General features: G+C 36.7%; 1 protein-coding gene across 1 annotated transcript in view; it reads right to left on the reverse strand.

Annotated features, from left to right (window-relative positions):
• Nucleotides 1-1,926: 1,926 nt before the first annotated feature.
• LOC110287940 (vomeronasal type-2 receptor 116-like) overlaps nucleotides 1,927-17,398 on the reverse strand; it is a 31,031-nt gene continuing 15,559 nt past the window's right edge. Inside the window, 4 exon segments of the mRNA XM_029473778.1 lie at nucleotides 1,927-1,965; nucleotides 1,968-2,860; nucleotides 11,323-11,446; nucleotides 14,620-14,835. Of these exon segments, the coding sequence (XP_029329638.1) occupies nucleotides 1,927-1,965; nucleotides 1,968-2,860; nucleotides 11,323-11,446; nucleotides 14,620-14,835 (1,272 nt within the window).

Raw genomic sequence — 17,398 nt, forward strand, 5'->3', positions numbered from 1 at the left:
CCAGCCATTTATACTTTGTTGATATATGTTTTGCCGGAGAGGCATAAAATATGTGATACCCCAAATCTCATATGACATGTAATTGCCTGGGTGCATTGTAATAAGAGACTTATCTGATCTTGGTCCACCTTCTCTAGCCCTCTTAATCTTGTTGACTATTTCAAAGTTTACTTTCTTTTAATTATTTATTTCTTTTATAAATCTAGAAGCAGATCTTCAAAGCATATCTTGAAAACATTTCATTATAGGGAGATTGATGATATATCTATATGTGTCTTAAAATCTACAAAGCAAGATATTCTTCAAGTAGGCCCAGATAAGGATATCTTCCTAGAAGCAGAATAGGCAGTATACATAGTAAATTCCTGGGGAAGTTTAGGGAACTGCACATGGAAGATGGCATAAATGATTCTTAAGAAATTTCCCATCAATCTAATGTCTCTAAGCTTTACAAATAATAAAAGCATTCTGCAAACCTGCAACATATGAAAATCCAGAACAAAACTGAAAAACAGTTGATCATTATCTTAACATGAAGGTCTGCTTTACTGAATTTTTGTCAAACAACTCTACTGGCTATGTAACTTTCAGTGTTCCCAATAGATATGGGAGTGCAAATGTTTTTTTTAACATTTTAGTAATTTGGGAGGTGTATTTTCCCTTCAAGTTTCATAGTGTTTGTAACATTGGGTACACTTTAAATAGATTTCAAATTAAGACATGGCTTCCCTCTAGTCATCAGATACATAGAAAAATTATCAAGAAATTTTAAAAAGAGAATATGGCCAAGGAATCAGTGATAAGAGGAAAGATAGACCATGTTCTAACAATTTTATATTTGTTTTTTTTATGTAACAATGGGATTGAAAAAAGATTATTTTAAGTACAATGACTATTATTTTTACAAAATAATAATGAATTATGGAGGAATAAGCCTATAAATGATTTTTATTTTGATTGAGGATGGTATACCAATTTATACAAAAACTAGGTGAGAGCAAGTTAAATGAATAAAAATAAGATGAAGAATTTGTATTAAAGCATTATACAAAAATTCTATATGAACAAGTTGTGACACCAGAAATTCACAGATGAGTTGATGCACCAGAAAGCTAAATACTAAATATAATGTGTGTAAATTTCTAAATTTAAATGCATGCAACGGTAATCAGCTAACTTTTAAACAACTGGACATGTCACAAACTTAGTCAACGTATGAATATGGGCTCTACATTTATTGATCTGATTGACTCATATTTAACTTTGGGTTATAACATACATTTTTAAATGAGCCTTCACACTGAGTTAGTATTAAAAACTTAAAGCCATGAATCAGATACTATTACACTATAAAAGATTACATTTAAAATATGACACCTGCTGGTTTTCAATATGTACATATAAATACAAACATAACATTATAAATTAATTAGATGCCTTGAGAGCTTTACATATACAATGCTGTTCATTTTCAAACACGGTATACTGATAAATAAACATGTTAAAAATTTACACACTACTTGTATGACAATTAAGTTTTAAGTGTGACTAATTAATGGACAGTAAAAATTATATTCCAATGGAATATCCAAACTAAATATTTTCCTATTTCAGGCGGAAGGAAGAATATACAAGTTAAAAAAAAAATGAAAAGGAAAAGTTTATATCAAGAAAGAATACAAACCATTGATATGATCCAGGAGTGGAGCCATCAGGTCTTAGACTCAGAGAAGCTGAATCACCAGAGCAAATATAGTGATCAAACATGGAACATAAGTGGATTTCATAGTATACACTTTAATATAGTTGAGTAAAGGAACAAAACCTGATAAAATTACATTCATACTATCATTGTGTAACATATTTTAGAATGATATATGAATGATACCTTAATGAAGTTGTTAAAATAAAAGTTAATATATTTTTTCAACTATATTTTAGGAGAATTCTTCCTTCTAATATTATTGTTTTCTCCTGATATGATTAAATGAATTCTTGTCTGGTCTCAACAAGATAATGTAACACTTAGGACCAAATATGAAAACAAGGAGTGCTGCACTGGAAGCCAAGATAGAGAATACTTCCATAGCCACCAGAACCTTCCCTTTAGTGCTGTGGTAGACAGGAAGAAAGGTGACCCAGACACAGAAGAACACTAACATACTGAATGACAGAAATTTGGATTCGTTGAATGTATCAGGCAAATTTCTCGACAAGAAGGCCATGGTATAACTCCCGAGGGCCAAGAAACAGAGATATCCCAGGACTGAGTGGAAGGCAACAGCTGATCCCTTGTTGCACAAAAGGATGATGTGTCCATGTTCAGTATGAGCATCTTGGTCAATGAATGGTGGATATGTTGCCATCCAAATTCCACAAAGAAGAAGTTGGAGCAGGGTGCAGATAGGAATGATGTAGTTTGGACCCCTTGATAACATTAGCCATCTTACCATTCTCCCTGGAAAACTGAGCTTAAAGGCAAGGACCACAGTAATAATTTTGGCCAACACAGTGGCAAGAGCCATAGTGAAAGCAACTGCAAAGGTGGTCTGCTGAAGGATGCAGGCTGATGTGTTGGGCTGACCAATGAAGTTCAAAGAACATAGGAAACAGAAAGTGAGTGTGATGAGCAAAATGAAACTTAGAGCTCGATTATTGGCCTTGACAATTGGAGTGTCTCTGTGTTTTACAAAGATGCCAATAACAAAGACAGTGATTGTAGATAAGCACAAAGCTATGTTGGCAAGAGCCATCCCCAGGGGTTCATCATAGGCCAGAAAGCTCACAGATTTTTGGAGGCAGTTGTTCCTCTCTGTATTTGCATAATGACTCTCTGGACACTTCACACACTGGTCTACATCTGGTCAGAAACAGAGGTGATCAAGAGATTAGGAGTTCAGGCTAAGGTGATTCCTTTTATTTTGAGACATTTCTAACTACAGGGACTGTCATAGAAATCACCATATTTTTTTTCTCCTCAGGGACAAAATAATTAGTACACTGGTCTGCATAATTTTAGATTTATAAACTGCACCTTGTTTCTTACATATTTTATTCTGTATTTATTTTCACATATAATAGGATTTGATCCTATCCTTCTTTAATTGCTACTATTACACTCCTTTCCTTCCCTAAGTTTTTACTCAACACTCAATGTAACCTCTCATTTTACATTTTAATAACCACTCAGTCCATTCAGTAGAGCCTGTGTATGTACAACTGGGTATGGCTTCAGTGAGAAAATGTGTAGACTTTCAAGCTCTAGCTTTGTTAAGAAAAGTATTGTATCTGCAGGTACTCATCAACTTCAAGTTAAAAATTCTAATTGTGATTTAAAATGTACTAGGTAAATGTCTCTATTCTCTTTTCATATAATATTTCTCTGCCTTTAATGACAATGGTTTACCTCTTTTGAAAGTAAATAGAATACTAAATTACACTGCAAAAATCTACTATAGCCCTGATAATACTCATAATTCACATATCCTTTGTAGGTTAAAACTGTGAAATCTAGATTAGAGGAAGTATTTTTGGCAAAACTTTTCAGAAAATAGTTTCTTATATATGAACCCTAAATTAACTGTTGTTCTTAAAATTCCTTGTATTTTGAAATTCTGTTCTTTCTGTTTATGGAATAGATTCTATTTCATTAGATAGTGGCAAAAATCACTCAATAGTAGGTTTTTGTAACATTAGAAGCAAGCATATATTTTCACATAGAACATTCTTAGAAAATATGGCAGATTTTTGAAAAAAATGATACTCCGCTCTGGAACTTTTTAAGTTTTATTTTCAAATATTATGATTAACATAAAGTAGTTGCTCCAGTACTTATAAATTAACTATTCTGTGTATGGTATTTTGAATATGCTTTGCTCAGCGAGTGGAGCTATTTGCATGTGTGGCCTTTTTGAAGGAAGTATGTCACTGTGGGGGTGGGCTTTAAGACTCTCATCCTAGATGCCTGGAAGTCACTCTTTTTCTAGAAGCTTTCACCACAAAATGTAGGACTCTCATCTTGTCCTGTGCCATGCCTGCCTAGATGTTCTAATTTTTTCAGGTTGAGGATAATTTACTGAAACTCAAAACCTGTAAGCCAGTCCCAAATAAATGTTGTCTTTATAAAAGTTGACTTTGTCAAAGTGTTTGTACACAGGAGTAAAACCCTAAATAAGACAAAAGTTAGTAGTTGAGTGGGGCATTGCTATGATAGGATTGACCGTGTGTTTTGTTGAAATATTGTGGATTTTAAGATTTTGGACTCGAAAAGCACTAGAATGCTTTAAATGATGCTTAATTGGTCATCTTTGTAGGGATATGAAGACATTTCTTACTGAGGGTGATTTGAACTGGGAAAGCCGGGTTCCAGAGGTTTCAGAGAATAAGAATTTTTATATGGGTCTGCTCTTGTGATATGTTAGCAAAGTATGTGACTGTCTTTTGCCCTTGTCTAAAGAGCTTTACTAAGATAAAGAGATTTATATTAACTGAATTGACAAAGGAAGTACCAATGAGGTGAACAGAGACTTTGATATCTGGTTAAGTCTCATTAAGAGCCTTTTTATATAATCATAGCAAGCTCAGAAAAGAAAAAAATTTAAAACACCTGATTCAAGTAAAAATAAAGGAATATCAGGACGTGAAATGAAGCTGAATCCTACATACAAGGAGAGAAAAAATTAAGAGAGTCATGATCTCTGGGCAAGATCCCACCCAAACAAACTTATTTTTGTATATGCCATTGAAAAAGGGATACTTTAGAGTTTTAATCTGGAATCAACTACAATCCAGAAATACAGGGCATACTTGTGGTGATTCATATCTTGAGGCTGGAAGACACAGGGCTTTGACCCAGATCATGAGGAAAGAGGTCATGAAAAACCTAGGCCAAGGCATGGTGGTACTTTCCTTTAATCTCAGGTGAAGAGACAAGTAGATTTCTGAGTTTAAGGCCATCCTGTGACAGTGCAAGTTGCAAATTGAGAAAAGCTTATATCCAGGTATAATAGTAAATACATTACATTTACTCATTCAGGAGACAGAACAATGCAGATCTTGGAGTTCAAGAACAATCTACAGAACAAGATCCAGGACAGCCAAGTTTACTCAGTCAAAGTGTTGTGAAACTAAAGCTGGCAATAGAATAAGGCTAGTCATATTCCTGCCCCAGTAACCATCTGAACTTGGCAGCACTGGACATGTGCTCTGGCTTATGAGTCAATGAGAGAAGGAGACTGCTGAAACATAGATGCTGGTTCGCTGGAACTAAGATATTAGAGATAATTAAGAATGGACCAGCATCACTGAGGTGAAATCATGTGGAAAGTGTTTTCTGAGAGTACAAAGAAGCTGTGTTCCAGAGATAGCCAGGGTTGGACCTAGAGCTTCAGGTGTACTTGGTGTTAGAGTCACCCATGTGGTACTGGTTTTAAAAGTATGAATGGATCATGCAGAGCAGCTTGGCACTATGAGAAGCCAAGGAATACCATTGTTGGGTGAAAAGCCTCAGTTCCAGTTAAAGGCCCAGGAGAGGAGGGGCCATGCAAAGAAGTTGAGGTTTAGTACAATGAAGAGAGCCTATGAGAGGCTTCTGGTGAAGCCTAGCTACAGTGCAAGACCCCAGTGTTCTGCAGATGCCAGTAGCATGAAATGATCACCAAGAACACCAGCAACACTAGAATGGAATCAAACAGCGGCTAGAATACTACAGAGGACAGAGCTGGAGAACTAATGCCAGCCCTTTGGAGGCACCTAGATTATGTGTGGATTCCAGACATTGGAACAAGAAGCTAGAACATTTAAGTTGCCTTGGAAACTCCAAAATGTTCAAGATTCTAGAGGCATGTGTTATCTGCTGAGGAAAGCTGATAATAAGGATTGAAACCAGCTGAGTAGAAAGAAGTTTTTTGCAGTCAACAAAGATGAATTTAGGAATAGAGATCTTAATACCTCCTTGATATCAGACATAGAGATCCAAGTTTGTAGTTTGCCCAGCTAGTTTGTGTCTTGCTTTGGGGATTAAAATTAAGAGTTTGAATGAATCTCAGAAAAGACATTGAACTTACATTTTTAACATTGTTGAAAATATTATAGATTATGTAGATGTTGTAGGTTGGACAAAATATATTTTTTATAATGCTATGCCTAGGCATTGCCAAAATAGACTCAAGTGTTTAAACAAGCCTATTGGGCCCAGAGAGTTGAAAGTACTAGTTTAAATATGCTTGGCCAAGGGAGTGGGACGACTTGAAGGTGTGGCATCGTGAAGAAAATGTGTCAGTATGGACATAGGCTTTAAGACCCTTGTTCTACCTGCCTAGAAGACAGTCTTTCCTTGAAGCCTTCAGAAGATGTAGAATTTTCAGCTCCCACTGCATCAAGCCTGATTGGATGATACCATGCTATCACATTTATGATAACGGACTAGACCTCTGAATTGGTAAGCCAGCCCCAATTAAATGTTGTCCATATAGGAGTGGCCTTTGTAATGGTATTTGTTCACAGCAGTAAATCATTAACTTAAACATTGGGTTACACAATATTTCTATATTTTTTGTAATATTGATAACTGGTGTCAATTTTATTTCATCAATAATATTGAACTGATATTTTGACCTATAATACATGGCATTGTCTTACTGTTCAACATTCTGTAAACAATATTTTCAAAATTAAAACAGTGTTTAGTATTTCTTTGAGCTACATACTGTACTTCTGTACTTTGTAATTAATTAAAAGACACTGGCCAGATTTGTTCTTAGTATTAACCACTGTTATTATGCATACTCAAGACACTTTCAAAAATTCACTTTATATATTCCTCTCTCTCTATCTCTCTGTGTGTGTGTGTATAATGATTTCTTGTGGGTAAAATTGTGACAGTAATATTGTTATTATATAAACTTGATATTGCTGGGAAGTGCTGGTGCATGCCTTTAATCCCATCACTTGGTAGGCAGAGGCAGGCAGATTTCTGAGTCTGAGGTGAGGCTGGTCTACAGAGTGAGTTCCAGGACAGCCAGGAACATATGGACACTTAATCTTTGAAAAAGAAACTAAAACTTTCAATAGAAAAAAAGAATAAAGCAAATTCAATGAGAAACAGAGAAAACCTGTTTCAAAAAAAATTAAAAAATTAAAAGTAAATAAAAATAAAGTTGATATTAAAAGAAGATACTATGGACACTTCATAAGAACCAGCAGCCTCTCATATGAAGTTGACAATTGTTACAAAATTTGTGAAGAATTGTGTTGGAATTTTGATGGTGATTGTATTGAATTTGGACATTGCTTTTGGTTAGAGGACCATTTCCACTATGTTAATTCTAATGATCCACAAGCAAGGGAGATCTTTTAATATTCTGATATCCTTCCTCAATTTCTCTCTTCAGGGAACTGAAGATTGTGTCATACAGACCTTTCACTTACTTGGTTAGAGCTACATGAAGTTGATGTTATTTGTGTTTATTGTGGATGGTATTGTTACCCTAACTTCCTTCTCAGTCATTCAATTCATTATATATAGGTTGTGTAGAATCCAGAATAAGTTCAAGACCACCTACCCGCTTCAACTCTGAAGGGACTTTCAGAAATATAGCGGTCAAAATGACTAAGTCTGCAGCTGCCAAAACAAAATGAAACTGTTCTCACAAAAATAACCATAACAAAATAGCAGTTTCCAGAGAAATTTCCCTGCCACATTCCACACTGAATTCTGAGAAAGACCACAAACCACTATGACATTGGTGAAATTTCCCCTGATGTTAATGGTCATGACTTAATAGTTGTGACTGGCCATATAAGTTTGAGTGCTGACTTAATAGTTGTGACTGACCATATAAGTTCAAGTGCTGACCAATAAGTTCAAAACATACTGTTGCTTTGCTGAAAAACCACAGGGGCAGGCAACGTGAGTCACAAGGCCAAAGGGTTACTTAGTCACTATGCCAACCAACCAAAGCCTTAAAGGGTTACTTGCTATACCAATGAGAATAAGCCAGCTACCCTGTTGCCTAAATCTGCCCCTTATAAGGTATAGAATGTGTGTTCTTTCATTGCTCTGGTTCTCTCCTCTTCCCTGCATGCTTAGAGGAGGGTCCCCAACATGTTGGATCAAAAAAATCCTATTGCGATTTTCAGTGATGGCAGTCTCTGTGGTCTTTGGGAATGAGGGTCTATTGACGAACTCCAACAGAGGTTACTGAATTCTTTTAGTTAATTCTGTATCCAACCACATTCTTGAATGATTATTATATCAGCTGTAAGAATTCCTTTGTGGAATTTTGGAGATGCAGAGTTGGTTCAATATACAAAAAACCATTAATATAATCCACAATCCAAACAAACTGAACAATTAATGGAATAGAATTGAAATCCTAGAAAGAAGCCCACATACATATGGACACTTAATCTTTGAAAAAAAAACTAAAACTTTAAATAGAAAAAAAGAATAAAGCAAATTCAATGAATGGTAGTGGCCTAATTAACACTCTGTATTTAGAAATAAGAAAATAGGTCCATATTTATAACTGTGCAGAAAACTCAAGTCCAAGAGGATCAAGGCACTAAACATAAACCAGCAAATTCACAACAGAAGAATCTCTAATAGCTAAATAACACTTAAGAACTAAAGTCATTAGTCAACAGTGAAATGCAAATCAAAATAACCCTGAGATTCCACCTTCCACCAATTAGAATATCTAAGATTAAAAATTCAAGTGAGAATACATGCTGTAAGAATGTGGATAAAGTGAAATACTCCTCTATTCCTTTTAGGATTGCAAACTGGTACAAATGCTCTTGAAATCACTCTGGCAGTTCCTCAGAAAAGTGAAAATAGACCACCTTCAACACCCAGCTATATTTCTCTTGGATATACCCAAAAGATGCCCTACCATATCACAGGGACATGTGCTCAACTATGTCCATAGTGGCCTTATTTGTAAGAGCCATAAGTTGGAAGCCACCTAGATGTTCCAAAATGGAAGAATATACACAGAAAATGTAGTACATTTACACAACATAATGTTACACAGCTCTTAAGAAAAAGAGCATCATGAGTTTTGAAGGAAAATTGATGAAAATACAAAATATCATCCTGAGTTAGATAATACAGATTCAAAAGGAAATGCATCATATATACTAACTAATAATTTGATATTACCCAAAAAGTACAGAATACCTAGGATATAACGCACCAAGTTTAAGAACTTTAAGAAGCAGAAAAGCCAAGGGAGGTTGCTTCAATACCACTTAAGGGGAAGAAAACAATCATGGGAGGCAGAGGGAAGGAGGGATTTGGGCACAAGATGAGAGAAAAGAGGGAAACATGATCAGGTGTGGGAGTTGGGGGCATAGAGGCCCAGAGGACCTGGATAATGAATGGAAATATGGAGCATCAGAAGGTAGGAGGTGCTGAAATGCTCAAGAAAGTACCAGAGACCTGAGAGGTAAGAAACTCTCAGGACTCATTGGAAGTGACCTTAGATGAAATGACCAAGAATGGGAAAAGGGAACTTGAAAATCTACCTTAAGTAGATATACAAGGCCTCAAGAGAAGATATGGTGTTAACTGCCCACCATCAAAATTTCTGCTCCAGAAGTGTTCCTGTCTAGAAGAATTTCAGGGACAAAAATGCAGAAGAGACTGAGGAAATTTGGCCCAATGACCAGGCCAACTGTTGATCCAGCTCATGGGGAGACATCAAGGGCTGATATTATTAATGATAATGTCTGCTTACAGACAGGACTGTAGCATGAATATCCTGTGAGAGGTTAAAGCAATAGCTGACTGAGACAGATGCAGATACTTAAACCCACCCACTGGAATTTAGTTGAGAACCCTATGATTAAATTAGGGGAAGGAAGACGCAGAAGATAAGGATGACTCCTTAGGAAAACTAGCAGTCCCAACTAACCCAGACCCATGGGAGCTTCCAGACACTGAGCAACCCACCTTAGAGCATACTGGAGCTCATCTGAGGCCCCCTGATACATATATAGCAGAGGACTACCTAGTTTGACCTATGTGGGAGATGTACATAGTCCTTGTTCATAAGATACATGAGGCCTCATGAAAGGGGAATGCCTGGTAGTGGGGGAGCATCATCTCAGTTACAGGGGTGAAGGAAGTTGTTAAGGAACTGTGGGTGGGCTACTACAGAGTGGGAACCATGACTGGATTGTAAGTAAATAAATTCATTAATTTTGGTGTGTGCTTATAGATTTAGAACATATGTCCATTTCTATAATAGCAGGAAGTATAGAAGCAGCCAGGGAGATATTACACTGGAGCAGAGTTGAATGCTTAAATCCTGATTTGAAGGCAACAGCAGAAAAAGAATAGAGACCAGTTGTTACACGGACTTTTAAAACTTAAAGCTCATCCCTAGCAGTATACCTCCCCCTAAAAGACCACAGCCCCTAATATTTCCTAATGGGCCCAGTAAGAGAATTAAAATTTTCTGTAAAACTCTAATACAAGAGAAGTCAGAAAGTTAGCAAGGTTTTCAGTCTATAGAAGACTACAAAATAACACTGTTTTTAGAACACAAAGAAATTGTTCCCATAAATTCATAATATATGAGAAAATGTATTAAATGCATGCCAGCTTAACCCAGACTGAATTTCAGCATGGATGTTGGAGGTAGACATGCAAGACACCCTCCATCCCAAGAAAATCAGGTATTAGCAATTCATAGCTATTGGGAGAAGAATGAGTTTTCTTTTTCAGTTTGTGCAGCACTTGGTTGGTTAACAACTTTTTTTTTTTTAAGTGACATGCACACAAGCAAGTATAGATGAGTATCATGAACTGTATTGGAAAGTGTAATTACAAAATTTGGCAGTTAAGGGAGGGAAAATAAATCTGCAAAGAGTGTGAGTGGTGCATGTGATGAGAACACATTATATGAAATTATCAAACAACTAAAAATGGAAAATGAGCTGTTCATAAACCCTATGAAGATGCAACAGATCTGAGCCTTACACGGTTCTTAATAAACATTGAAATACATTTTGAAAAACTATCTTTGATACTTTATTAATGCATGTTAAATGTCACTGTGAAATAAAAAACATTGAGAAATACAGGGGAAATATTTTATTTTCCAACAGCAATTTTGACACTGGATTGAAGATATAAATCAAGTATGATTTTTAATTATTGTGGTGAGCTGTTTCAAGAGGATTGTGGTGAATTGTGACATTAACTATCTAAGGAAAAATATTTAGATCCGACTTCTATTTAGAACTTTTTCATTTGCTAGTGTATTTTATAATTCAGTTGAGAAATAGGTAGTTTTCTATAAGATCTGAATTTACCTGTCTCATTTGAAATCTCATTCTCTGCACAAGGAGTGCAATTGTAGCAGCAGATGGCTTTGCCCTCCTGGATAACTTTCCTGAATCCAGACTGACAACTCTCACTACACACAGATTGAGGGATCTGAAAAAAAATGAAAAGAATTTTATCTAATATTCGGGGTTTTATCAAAACTCATAAAACTAGAGTTTTTGAATTGTGGAGAGCCTTTTGGGGTGCCACTTGGCAGGAATCTGACATTGGCCAAGGACAAGAAAATGGTCTTCTGGCAGAAATCTGACATTGGCCATAACGCAAGCTCGGGCAGGAATCTGACATCAGGGCATGATAAGGAAGTAAGTTTCAGGAAGACTCTAACTTTAGGCTGTAATAGAGAAGTTGGGTAAGGCAGGAAGTTTAGTTTTAGGGTAGAATAAAAGAAGTTGTCTTCAGGCAAGTGTTTGGGCTTGGACAAGGAAGTGGCCTCAAGTATTTTGGTCATTATGACAAACCCTTTTAAACAACTGTCAAGGGAGTAATCACAGGACGTTGCTTGCTGCTTGCTAGTTTCTTATTGTACTGCTCTCCCTGAATACTAGCATGTAAATAAGATGGTATAAAAAGCAGAGAGGGAAAATTAAATTTTCCTTCCATCTCAGAATTGACGAGGTTCATGCTACAGTATTGTCCAACTGTCTTTTTATTTTCTTTTTAATCCTCACCCCCACACTGGACAACCTGTAACTGACTGAGCAGGCTTGGTCATTGAATTTTATGCACTGAAGTGTTATGGATTCTTATTAAAACCTAGACTTATTTAAAAGATTATTTGTAGTAATCAGGGATGGGGAAGTGGAGGTAGCCACCAGAAAGCCCGAAATGCCAAGAAATCAAGAGACTCCCAGAATGCAATGGGGACATTAGCTGAAATACCCAACAAAGGGGAGAGAGAACCTATAGAGATGGCGCCACCCACTCATCTCAAATATATGAAACCAGATGCCATGAACGCAAGAGACTCCCAGGATCCAGCAGGAACACCACTAGCTGAAACACCCAAGAAAGGGAAGAGAGAACCTGTAGAGATCATATCCATAGGTTATGCACAATCCCTGGTTGAGGGATGGGGCTGGCCACTCACCTATCTCAAAAATACAAACCCAGAATTTCTCCTATCTAAAATAAAATACAAGATCAAAGAGTGGAGCAGAGACTGAAGGTAAGGTCATCCAGTGACTGCCCAACTTGGGAATCCATCCCATGTGCAGCCTCCTAACCCAGACACTTTTGCTGATGCCAAGAAATGCTCGCTGATAGAAGCCTGATATAGCTGCTGCCTCAAAGGCTATGCCAGAGCCTTGACAAGACACATGTGAATGCTTGTAGCCACCGATCTGACTGAGCACAGGGATCCCAGTAGAGGAGTTAGGGGAAGAACTGAAGCAGAAGGGATTTTCAACCACATAGGAAGAACAATGTCAACCAACCAGATGCCCCAGAGATCACAGAGACTAAAACCCAACCAAAGAATACACATGAAGAGATCATTGGCTCCAGCTGCATAAGTATCAGAGGATGGGCTCATCTGGCATCAGCAAAAAGGAGGCCCTTACTCCTCTGAAGACTTCATGTCCAGTGTTAAAGAATGCTAGGGCAGAGAGGCAGAAGTTGGGGTCAGACCAACCATAATAGAAGCATGGAGAAGTGGGATGTAATAGGGGTTTGCAGACTGGAAACCGGAATGGGGATAACACTTGACATGGAAATAAATAAAATAAACAATATTTTTTTAAAAAAATAAATTTACAATAAGAAAAAAGATATAAAAGATTATGCATTTTCATATGAGAATTGTCATAGTGTTAAAAAAATTGGAATCTTAATGTGTTAATAACAAGTTTGTGAAACATTGGTGATTAGGAACATGATATAGAAGGCTATGGGATCCATGTATTCTAACATGATCTTTGTACTTTCTGACACCTAAGTCGAGCATCTTAACTTGCACCATTGCTTTGAATCTTGACTATCAATTTGAAAGGATTTTTTTTATATAGTATAGAATAGAGTTTATTTATGGCAATTGGAGGGAGTCAAGAGGGTAGTAGTGGCAGAAAAAGGCAGAGAGAGGGAGAGAGTGGAGAAGTAGAGACCGGCCATGAACATGTAGACAGGGGGAATAGGGAATGGAGGGAGAAGGTAATAGCCCAAGAGGCCAAGAGAGAAACAAGAGCTTGAAAGGATTAATAATTATAATTATCATGGAAGCAAATAAATGTATATTTGTAGGAAGAAATATATTGATAAACTTATCTAAGCTGAAAAGATCAGTTAAAATTTAAATGTCACTATTTATTGTGCAAATGTTACAATCATAGAAGAGAGCTGCAGTATTCATTTCTTGCTGCATTCAGAGAATATTATTCCATCATCACACTCTTACATTTGAAAATTATGCATTTTCAAGTATAATGCCCTGCACTCTCAAATTTTCTGCAAGGTTTTGAAGGTATTATTAAATACTAAATGCCATATGACATATTGAGAATGAAAGGGCAGTTAAGGGATGATAATGGAATTATTATATGGTATTTTGAAAGTAAAATATTCCATATAGGCTAAAACATTTGAGTGTTTTATTTACTTTTTGGTGACATTACATGGGAAGTTATTGAAACTTTCAGCGATTCAGACTTGCTGATGAATTTATAGCAAAATGGTTGGGAACTAAAACATTATATTTCCTCAATTCCAGGTTTCTAAATTTATTTATTGTTAATATGTGTGGATATAAACATTTTCTTTCCATTCCCTATTCCTTTCACTGGTATGGCTACTTGTCATGTTTCTATACTTGGTAGACTATGATAATTCTAGAACCATAAAGAAAATATAATCTTTCTTCTGAAAGTCATTTTTGGTCATAGTTTTTGACCATACAATAAAAAAAATTCAATATCGTTTCATGTTCTTAATCCCAAATGAGAATTTTTTTTCTCCAGCAAATTAACACGTGTCATTTTGAGGTGAAAATTTCTTCTTACAATGTGTACCATTCCTAATTGGAGACAAATGGAGGACACCTAATCTTCATATGAGTTAGTGGGGGGGGGGGGGAGAAGGAGACTTATTGAACACTACATACTTCCATTTGTCTGAATCAAGGAAAATGAAAAGCCAGTATAATAGAGTTACTTTATTATACTATATAATGATACTGGAATTAAAATGGAACTTGACTCAAGCATCAATATCTCGGAAAACATAACTGTGTTATTAGTATAAGAACAAATCACTTAGAAAAGTATATAACTCACATCTGAAAATATTATTGGCCATTGTATCATCTGCTCAGATAAGGACAACTGTTGGTCTTGGGGAGCATTTTCAGAAAAGGATCCTACTTTCACTTTTAGTCCAAGACCCTTTGGTAAATTCCAAAGGTTAAGAATGTCATATTCCACATCTATTGTCTGTCTCCAATATAAACTCCTGTTTTTTCTTACCTCAATATCCTTCAGGAAAGTGTTAAGCTGAAAGAGAAACATAATTTTATATTACATTGTGTTCAAGGGGCAGAACAGAATGTAGATTTTAGAATGTGTCTTACTATTCTTTTTTTTTTCTTTTTTTTACATTTCATTTTTTATTAGATACTTTATTCATTTAGATTTCAAATGCTATCCTGAAAGTCCCCTATACACTCCCCTTGCCCTGCTCCCTAACCCACACACTCCTGCTTCCTGGCCCTGGCATTCCCCTATACTGGGGCATATGATCTTTGCAAGGCCAAGGGCCTCTCCTCACATTGATGGCTGACTAAGCCATCCTCTGCTACATATGCACCTAGAGACACAGTTCTGGGGGGGGGAGGGTACTGGTTAGTTCATATTGTTGATCCTCCTATAGGGGTGCCGACCCCTTTAGCTCCTTGGGTATTTTCTCTAGCTTCTTTAGGGGCCCTGTGTTCTATCCAATAGATGACTGTGAGTATCCACTTCTGTATTTGCCAGGCACTGGCATAGCCTCACAAGAGACAGCTATATCAGGGTCCTGTCGGAAAAATCTTGCTGGCATATGCAATAGTGTCTGGGTTTGGTGGTTGTAATATGGGATGGATCCCTGGGTGGGGCAGTCTCTGGATTGTCCTTTCTTCTGCTTCGGCTCCAAACTTTGTCTCTGTAACTACTTCCATGGGTATTTTGTTCCTCATTCTAAGAAGGAATGAAGTATCCACATTTTGGTCTTCCTTCTTCTTGAGTTTCAAGTGCTTTGCAAATTGTATCTTAGGAAGTCTAGGTTTCTGGGTTAATATCCACTTATCAGTGATTGCATCTCATGTGTGTTTATTTATTATTGGGTTACCTCACTCAGGATGATATCCTCCAGATCCATCCATTTCCCTAAGAATTTCATAAATTCTATTCTTAATGTCTGCTGTGAACATCAACATTAATGAAGATTCCATTAATGATGAGTAAGTTAAAACATAAAATTCAGAGTACCATGGTGTTCTGAGTATTTTTTTAATCCTCAAGTCAAAACTTTGAACCAAGTTCAAGTAAGCAGTCAATGACTACTGATCTACGTAAAGATCATCATTTTGAAACCTAGTCAGACAATTTACTTTCAGAATATGTTCAGAGATCCAGTGTCTAAAATAAGGGTGCTGATGTCTAGAAATTAATTAAAAGGCACACACACACACACACACACACACACACGGAAACCATCATTGTTTCACTTAAGTGTTCCTGTTTTAATTTCTCTTGTAACTATTACCACAAGAAGATTGTACAGCTGGATACAGATAACATGATCATTGTTCCACTCAGGATCACACAGGCTGCACAAGCAGCAAAGCACCTAGGACAGGGTTCTATGGGAATAAATCTGCACCCAGAGGTGAAGCTAATCCTCAGCCACCTGTATGCCATCACTGCAGGAGGGGAGCTTTCCTCCAGGTAGTGCTCTGACCCTGTGACCCAGGGGAAATCACCATTTTCTTTCTGGTGAATCTGTATGGCAGGTAAACTCAAGTGCTCACAGGCTGCACAAGCCACAAGTGGCAGAGCAGCCAGGACAGGGCCCTATAGGCTTACATATGCACCCAAGAGGTGGGGCTGTTCCACAGTACTCTGGGCACTGGTCTGGCCATGAGAGAGCTGGTCTCCCAATAGTGCTGACACAGACTTACTGATTTACAAGAGGAACAATCTCAATCCAGAGACAGCAAGAACATCCAACATCAGAGATTACCAGATGGTGACATGCAATGCAATAATCTTACCAACAGAAACCAAGACTACTTGGCATCATCAGAACCTAGTACTTCCACCACAGAAAGTACTGTATAACCCAATACACCAGACAAGCCAGACTCAAATTTAAAATCATATCTCATGATTCTGGTAGAGGATTTTTAGAAGGACATTAATAACTCCCTACCAAAAAAAAAAAAAAAAGCAGGAGAAGACAGCTGAACAGGTAGAAATTCTTAAAGAGGAAACATAACAATCCCTTAAAGAATTACAGGAGAACACAGGTAAACAGGTAGAATATCTTAAGGAGGAAACAAACAAACAAACAAATGCCTTAAAGAATTACAACAAAGCACAATCAAACTTATAAAGGAAATGAACAAAACCATTCAGGAAGTAAAAATGAAAATAGAAACAATAAGGAAATCACAAAGGGAGACAACTCTGGAGATAGAAAACATAGCAAAAAACCAGGAGCCATAAATGCAAGCATCACCAACACAATACAAGAGATAGAAGAGAGAAACTCAGGTGCAGAAGATACCATAAAATACCATTGACACAACAATCAAATTAAATGCAAAATGTAAAAATATCCTTAACCAAAACATCCAGGAAATTCAGGACACAATGAGAAGATCAAACATAAAGATAATAGATATAGATGAGAAGGAAGATTTCCAACTTAAAGATCCAGTAAATATCTTCAGCAAAATTATAGAAGAAAAATTTCCTAACCAGGAGAAAGAGGTGCCCACGAACATACAAGAAGCCTACAAAACTCCAAATAGTTTGGACCAGAAAAGAAATTCCTCCCATTACATAATAATCAAAA

The sequence above is a fragment of the Mus caroli genome, unplaced genomic scaffold (genome assembly GCF_978045245.1).
Source record: "Mus caroli unplaced genomic scaffold, Mus_caroli_1 scaffold_18, whole genome shotgun sequence".
NCBI classification, from domain to species: Eukaryota; Metazoa; Chordata; class Mammalia; order Rodentia; family Muridae; genus Mus; species Mus caroli.